Source organism: Miniopterus natalensis, chromosome X, assembly GCF_054644295.1.
Source record: "Miniopterus natalensis isolate mMinNat1 chromosome X, mMinNat1.hap1, whole genome shotgun sequence".
Classification (NCBI taxonomy): Eukaryota; Metazoa; Chordata; class Mammalia; order Chiroptera; family Miniopteridae; genus Miniopterus; species Miniopterus natalensis.
In genome coordinates, this window is record NC_142103.1 from 106,266,905 (window position 1) to 106,275,357 (window position 8,453).

An 8,453-nucleotide genomic window follows, 5' to 3' on the forward strand; every position below is an offset into this window, starting at 1 on the left:
GACCACACAGGTGCAAGGAGGTGAGGGGATTGTTGGGCAGGAAAACAGGAGGCGTCTGGGAGTCGGTCCCACTGGTGTGGGCATTCAGCCAGGTGGACAACAGTTTAGAGGGAGGGGACCAGCACACTCTCCTTGCCTGTCACCGAGCTGGGACAATTGCCCAGATTTTGACTCATGGCCACTCACTGCTTCCCTCCTGGGTAGAATGTATCTGGGAGCCTCGCCAGGCCACTCCACTTCCACAGGTCATGGCCCAGGCAGGCCGAGGGGTCCCTGGGGTCTCTGCTGTCCAGCCCCAGATAGCCCGTGGGAATCTTGCTGAGACCTTCTGTCTCTTTTCTCCATTTCTTTTGAGTTGTCCTCACAGCCACGGCTTACACATGTCTTCTTATCAAGGTGGATGACCTCAAGTGAGGACAGTTTTGCATTTTAGGGAAACCAGCCCTGGCCGGTGTTGCTTAGTGGTTAGAGCATCGGCCTGGGCACTGAAGGGTTGCTGGTTCAATTCCCAGTCAAGGACACATACCTGGGTTGCAGGTTCGATCCAGGGCTCCTGTTGGGGTGCATGCAGGAGGCAACCAGTTGATGTGTCGCGTTCACATTGACGTCTCTCTCTCTCTCTCTCCCCCTCCCTCCCTCCCTTCCACTATCTCTAAGAATCAATAAGAAAAGAAATATCCTCCTGTGAGGATTAACAACAACAAACAACAAAAAGCTCAGGGCTTGAGTTCGGGAACCCTCGGGTGCCTCAGTTTCCCCATTTGTCAGGAGTGTCTTCCCAGGACAGTCCTAGTCTAAAACATGTACACACATTGACAGTGACACAGGTGCAAGGAGGGGGGAGGTGCAGTCCAAGGGCTCGAGGAACTCTTGGCCCGAGGTGTCCACATCCCGTCCAGGGTCCCGATGCCAGGAAGAGAGCCTGTGGGCTTTGGGAAATAAGGGAGCAAGAACAATATGAGCCCCCCGGGGACCTCGGGTCCGTCAACACTGGCTTCCTGGATGGGAGTGTGATGTCATCTGTGAGGATGTTGAGGACGGTGGGGATGGAAGATCCACCCCTTCCTCCTGACCCGAGTCCTGCCTGAGATTCAATGGGCCACGGTGGCCACAGACCAGACGATGTGGGCAGCCACCTCTAGTGACCTGAGGGACACGGACAAGGCCGAGACTAAGGGGTGGAAACTGCAGAACGTGCAGCTGCCAGGGAGTCAGGAGTGCATGGGCAAAGGGGCCGATGAAGACTCAGAGAAATAAAGCAGAAATGTTTTTACATTTCTCCTTGCAATTTGAGGCATTAAAAATAATAATAATAATAAGGTATAGTTTCTGCACAACATACAATCAACCTTGCAAAGTGTATAATTCACTGGCATTTAGCATATTCACCATGTTGTGCAAACAGCATCTCTATCTGGTTCCAGAACATTTTAATCCCCACCACCAAGGAGCCCTGTCCCTGTTAAGTCATCACCCCTCCCTCCCATCTCCCTCTCTCAGCCCCTGGCAACCACTAATCCACTTTCTGTCTGTGGATTTTCCTGTTCTGGATGTTTCTTATACATAGAAAAAGACACTGTGGCCTTTTGTGTCCAGCTTCTTTCACTGAACACCCCGTGTTCAAGGTCCATCCATGTTGCAGCCTGTGGCAGAGCTTCACTCTTTTTCATAGCTGTGTAATATTCCATCGAATGGATGGACCCCATGCTGTTTATCCAGCCACCCATCAACGGACACTTGGGTTGCTTCCCATTTGGAAATGGTGACTAATTCTACCGTGAACTCAGGTGTACGTGTTTCTGCATGGACTTATGTTTTCATTTCTCTTGGGCTCTACTGAGGAGCGGAATTGCTGGGCCGCATAACAACTGTGTGTTCCATTGAGGAACTGCTGCATGGTTTCCATGGGGCAATTTGCAAAGAGAGAAGAGTTGAAGAGGACAGGATGACCCTGGTCCTTGCTCGGAGAGTGCAGCAAGGCCTTTTGCTTCACCTGACCCCATGACTTCCTACCCCAGAGGGTTCAGCCTCACCTACGTCCAACCTGACTTTTATGTAAGTGATGGCAATCAATCAATGTATTAACGACTTTCTCCTGTGACAGGCCACACAAAGTGTGCTGATAATGCCATTTAAGCCCTCACATAGTCTTTTGAGTGATTAGTTCCTACATTTTGTGTTAAAAGTATGTCCCCCCAATTCTTGTCCACCCAGAACATCAGAGTGGGTTCTTATTTGGAAAGAGGGTCTTTGCAGATGGGATGAAGTTGAGGATCTGAGATGAGGTCATCCTGAGTCAGAGTGGCCCTACATCCCATCACAGGGTCCTTGTAAGAGACAGAAGAGGCCCAGCCGGCATGGCTCACTAGTTGAGCATCGACCCATGAACCAGGAGGTCACCAGTTCAATTCTCGGTCAGGGCACATGCCCAGGTTTCAGGCTCAATCCCTAGTGGGAGCATGTAGGAGGCAGGCCATCCACGATTCTCTGTCATCATTGATGTTTCTCTCTCTCTCCCTTTCCCTTCCTCTCTCTGACATCAGTAAAAATATGTTTTTGTTGTTGTTTTTAAAGAGAGAGACAGAAGGGGAGACACAGACACAGAGGAGAAGCCACATGGAGACAGAGGCAGAAATGGGAAAGTCTAGAGAAAGGATAAGATTAGATTGATAGGTAAAAGTGATAGATGATGATAGATAGACAGATGATAGGTAGATGGATAGATGATAGATAGATGACAGATGGATACATGAGTAGATGGATGGAAAAGTTAACCACATTTGCCCCAAATGCTTCTCCCTTGATGGTCTCATTTTAACCCACAATTTATCATCTTAAAGAAAGGCCTCACTTATCCATTAAACCTTCCCCTCGAAGCAACCAGCCCTACCGACACCTTGATTTTGGACATGTGGCCCTCAGGACTGTGAGGGAATAAATATCCATTGTTTAAAGCCCCCAACTTGTGATAATTTGTTCAAGGTGGAAACTGGGCTCACAGCAGGAGGCTCCTGTGTAAAGCCCCCCAGTTCTCCATGGACAGACTTGGGACTTGAACCCCGATCTTGATAACCCTGCAGTCCAGGCTGGTCCCCACCAAGCCATTGTGCCTCTGTGGGGCAGGTGATCTATTTCACATGGAAAATATGGGGGACTGGATCTGTTTAGGGGATTTTCCGTTGCCCCCCACTCCCGAGCCACTGCCCTCAGTTTTCCTTCCATTCTGCACGGCCCCTACTGGAGACGGAGCCCACAACCCGGGCATGTGCCCTGACCGGGAATCGAACCTGGATCTTAGGTCGATGCTCAACTATTGAGTCAACCCGGCCAGGCCAGGCCAGGTCTTTCTTAGATAAGATGATAAATTGTGCAGTGAAATGAGACAGTTGATGAGGAAACATTTGTGGCAAACGTGCTTATCTTTTCCACTCATCTGTCTACACTTATGTATCTATCATCTATCCACCCATCCTGTATTTATCTACATATCTATCTCTCTTTCTGTTTCTCTGTCTCTCTCTCCCTTTCTCACCCTTTCTCTTTCCCCCTCTGTCTCTCTGTCTCTCTCTCCCCCCCTCCACACCAATCTATTAAGCAAATCTCTCCAACGTTTGAACACTGTTGGCCTTTGTGCCACCCTCCCCCCCGGTACAAGTGTTTAAACCCCACACAATGTGCTCCTTGCAAAGTCCATTTCCTGGCAGGCCCAGGTCCGAAGGGTTTGCTTTATTTTTTGCACAGCGTGGCTGACATTGATGAATGCATCCAGGTAGAGCGGCTTCCTGTCTTCACCCGTGGAGGCTGGTATTGCAGCTGCACTTCAGGCTCCAGTGCCGGGTGGAATCTGTGTGTGTGTGTCGGGGGTGCGGGGCGGGTGCCACTCAGACACAGAAAACAGCCACCATGTTGCAGGCAGGAAGCCAGGGCTCCTTGCTTTCCGCAGGATCTGGGCTCTGGCTGGTTAGGAAGCCCTTTGGGCTGTGCCCTGCACCCCGCGACAAAGAGAAGGCAAGGGCGCAGAACCGGGCTGCAATCAAACCGTAGTCACCCGAGAATGCACAAACGGCATGCGAGTCACATGTCCTTTGCCACCTGCTCTGGTTGTGCAACCCAGAGGAACCTAAACGAGGGGACGGCCTGTATGCGTTGGTGCTCGACGGGGTGACACCTGGCCCTGTGATCTGAGAGTTCTGCCGAGAACCCAGACGGGCCCATCTTCCTCCGTGTCCCCTGTCACCTGTCACCCGCCAGCTGCCCTGCTCGCGTCTGCTCTGTGTTTACTTTGAAATCGGTGGGACCGCAGCATTCGCTCAGACACCAGACGGCAGTCCCTAGGAGCCTCGCATCTGTCGAGATAGGAAACGTCGAGGGTGAGAGGCGTGCAGGTGTACTGGGTGCCCAGCTGCACTTGAGAGGGAGATGACAGCCTCGGCCAGTGTGGCTCAGTGGTTAGAGTGTCGGCCCAAGCACCGAAGGGTCTCGGGTTTCATTTCCCTGTCAAGGGCATGGACTTGGGTTGCAGGTTCGATCCTGGCCCTGGTCGGGGTGTGTGTGGGAGGCAACCAACCTCTCACATTCATGTTCCTCTGTCTCTCTCCCTCCCTCCTCGCTCACACTCTCTCTAAAAATCAATGGAAAAAAATATCCTTGAGTGAGAATGAACAAAACAAAAAAAACCAAAATATTGATAAATGCGGTCTGAGGAGGGGGAAATTGGGGGGGTAACAACTATCGAGTGGAGGACCGGTTTTACGGGTGATGCAAAAGCTGTGGGATTGCATTACGGCGATGGTTGCACCTTGGTGACAAAATTCAAAACCACCCGGTTGTACGCTTTGAACGCGGGAACTGTATGGTATGTAAATTACACCTCAATGAAGCTGTTGAAACAGAGTGATGAGAGATGGTGGGGAGATACCAGTCCCCCTCCATGGGTGAGAAACAGGCCGGACTGACTCTGAGGCCCACATGAGTGTAAGAAGCAACTTCCCGTATCTTGCCACCTCCTCTGAGCCCCTATCTGTGGCCGGTCACCTGCTCGGGCAGCCCAGGGCCCCTGCCTTTTGCAAGAGCCACCTCCGCATTCGCCCAGCTCCAGGCGGCCACCCAGAGCAGCCGTTTTTGCTCGTTTCATAAAATTTCCATCCTGCCGCCTGGGCCTCCTCCAGGTCTAGACCACAAGTGCAGTTGTCTGTTAAGGTGATCTCTATATTAATCACCTATGCCCCTCAGCGGACAGGGCCTGGACACCACGAAGCCACCGGTGGGTGCTCGGTCACATGGGGGGTCTCTGCCAGATTGCAGATGACACAGATGGAAACACGGGGCCAGCCCTGGTCAGTGTTGCTCAGTGGTTGGAGCGTGGGCCTGGGCACCAAAAGGTCTCAGGTTTGATTCCTGGTCAAGGGCATGTACCTTGGTTTCAGGTTTGATCTCCAGCCCCGGTCAGGGCGCATGAGGGAGGCAAACCACTCAATGTGTCTCTCTCACATCAGTGTTTCTCCCCCACCCCTCCTTTTCACTCTCTCTCTAAAAAAAAAATCAGTAGAAAAAATATCCTCAGGTGAGAATTAACAACGATAACAAAGTATCATGCAGGTGCTGTGTCCGAGTCTTGCTTTGACCCTGCGATAAGATGGTCCCTCCAACTGTGCTGGACTTCAGTGCCTTGGAGGGAGGCAGGGCAGGGATCATGTCTCAGGGACTTGCAACATGCCCCAAACCCTAATGAGCAGCCCCCAATGGGAGCTCCGGGATTGGGGTCCCAGGCATAGCTGGGGTGTCTGGGTGACAACCAGGCCTTGAGGACGGGAGAAGGTGGGAAGCCAGGTGCAGGGTGCCAGTGTAAGGGACCTCCTGGGACTGCATCGCCCCCGTGGGGTACCAGACGGAAGAGGAAACGAGGCTCCTACCAATGCCAGAGAAACTATGTTGCAACTGGAGACAGAGTCCCTTGCAGGATGAGCCCCTTGGTAACCTTGTAACTTTGCAACTGTTGCACTTCAGGGGCTTCCTCGTGGACACAATGTTGCAGCCACTGCCCTGTGCCTCTCAGCATGCTCCCTCCATTCCAACCAGAAGTAAGGAAGGAATTGGCCAGGGAAGGACCAAGTGTGCCATCACCGGGTTGTGGGCAGTTATAGGGACAGTCCCTGGTAGAGATGATGACATGCCTGCTTCTTGGGAGAAGGCGGAGGAAGGGGAACAGGGGAGGAAGCCGGAGCTGCCTGCCTCCCTGCCCCCAGGTGACCCTTCTCCTCCGTCTGTGGGTTCATCGCAGAGCAGACCAGCCTCCTTGTCACGGGGACCCCTTCTGCACCCCTCTCATTTCTGTACCCTTTGCCTTTCAGGTTGTCCCCGAGCTCTGGCCGGGGGGCCCCTTCCCCAAAGATGGACATAAACATGACGCGTCCCGACAACGCCACCATCCTGATGCTGAAAAACCCGGCCATCGCGGTGGTCCTGCCGGCGGTGTACTCCTTCGTGGTGCTGGTCAGCATCCCGGGCAACTTCTTCTCCTTGTGGGTGCTGTGCCGCCACATCGGGCCCAAGTCCCCGTCGGTCATCTTCATGATCAACCTGAGCCTCACCGACCTGGCGCTGGCCTGCGTCCTGCCTTTCCAGATCTATTACCACTGCAACCGCAACCACTGGGTGTTCGGGACGCACCTCTGCACCGTGGTCACCCTGGTCTTCTACGCCAACATGTACTCGTCCATCCTGACCATGACCTGCATCAGCGTGGACCGCTTCCTGGGCGTGGTGTATCCACTGGCCTCCGCGCGCTGGAGGCGCCGGCGCTACGCGGTGGCCACGTGCGCGGGCACCTGGCTGCTGCTGCTGGTGGCCCTGTCGCCCCTGGCGCGCACCGACCTCACCTACGTCGTGGAGGAGCTGGGCATCGTCACCTGCTTCGACGTGCTCAAGTCCACCATGCTGCCCAGCGTGGCCATGTGGGCCATCTTCCTCTTTACGCTCTTTATCGTCCTGTTCCTGGTGCCCTTCGTGGTCACCGTGGCCTGCTACACGGCCACCATCCTCAGGCTCCTGCGCACCCCGGATTCGCACGGCCAGGGCCAGAGGCGCCGCGCGGTGAGCCTGGCGGTCGTGGTCCTCCTCGCCTTCGTCACCTGTTTCGCGCCCAACAACTTCGTGCTCCTGGCGCACATGGTCAGCCGCCTCTTTCTGGGCACCAGCTATTACCACGTCTACAAACTCACGCTCTGCCTCAGCTGCCTCAACAACTGCCTGGATCCCTTCGTGTACTATTTCGCATCCCGCGAGTTCCAGCTCCGGCTCCGCGGCTACTTGCGCACCGGGACCCCTCCATCCAGCGCCCTGAGCGCGCGCCGGGAAAGCGTCTTCTCCGGCCGGACGCTCTTGGCGCCCTCGGTGTCCAGCTGCCACGGCGATATGCTGGAGGCGGCCGCGCGGCCCTTCCTCCAAAGGCAGGAGAGCGTGTTCTGAGCCTGGCAACCTGGGGAGAGCAGAGGGGGGGACACCTGGCCAGGGGAAGACGGGACTATGAGCTTTGTCTTTCCTGATGCTCCTGCCACCATCTGAAGCCACGGGGAAGGCTCCCCAGGCTGCCACAGGGGGCTGGCCAGACTCCCCGCACCCAAGCACCACTGCTGGCCCACGGACGCAGCAACGGGACAGACAGACAGGGCGGTTTTTTTGGGAAGATGGTGGGGGCGTGCCAAGGAGATGTGTTCCTGCTGCCTGGGGATTGAGACCCAGCCTGTCCCCTCCTGAGGGCGAGCAAGGGCGTGGCCAGGCCAGGTGTGTCCCTGTGGGGCCCTGACCCTCTGAGTCAGCCACCTGCCTCATTTCTGGTCTGGGACGCCCAGGGGACACGCTGCTCTCCCAGGGCCTCATGTACATTTCAACGTGGGCACAGCCAGGCTACCACACACAGGCCCCTTGGGTCCCAAAGCCCTGGAAGTTCAGGCCCCTTCGTGTCACCTGATCCCACAGGAGCCAACCCCAGGGGGCCTTCCAACTCCTGCGTCACTCTGGGCTCAAGTTCTACTTAAAAGTCCCAGGCAGGAGTGAAGGATTTGCAGGAGGTGAGGCTCAGGCCCCCATCGACGGCTGAGGGTCTCCGAGTGGACTGTGTGAGGGGCACTGAGCGTCCACAGCTTGGGTGTGACCCCGCCAACTGAGACGCTTCGAGTGCAGCTGGACTCCAGGGCTCCCTCTGCCCATTTGGGGGCTGCTGCTCCCAGGCCGACGGCTCTGGGCCATGGCAAGAAGTCCCAGGTGCCAGGAGGCTCCTCTCCAGGAGCGCGCACCCAGGCCAGCCCACTGGATCCTTCGGGGAGCATGCACCTGACCCCACAAGCCCACAGGAGTGTCGTCAGCCCAGCGCAGCCCCGCGAGGCCCGCCGGCCTCAGTTCAGCTCGGGGCTTCCTGCCTGCACCGGGACCATCCACCTGAACCAGCGGCGAAA

The 8,453-nt window shown here is 55.5% G+C and overlaps 1 protein-coding gene across 1 annotated transcript; it reads left to right on the forward strand.

Moving 5' to 3' along the window:
- Positions 1–6,375: 6,375 nt before the first annotated feature.
- P2RY8 (P2Y receptor family member 8) lies at positions 6,376–7,467 on the forward strand. The gene has a single exon (XM_016221700.2). It carries the CDS (start codon positions 6,391–6,393, stop codon positions 7,465–7,467), a length of 1,077 nt encoding a protein of 358 aa, XP_016077186.2. The 5' UTR covers positions 6,376–6,390.
- Positions 7,468–8,453: the final 986 nt, after the last annotated feature.

Bases quoted from the DNA above. Each gene is read 5' to 3' on its own strand.
- P2RY8 (XM_016221700.2), top strand. From the start codon at position 6,391: ATGGACATAAACATGACGCGTCCCGACAACGCCACCATCCTGATGCTG.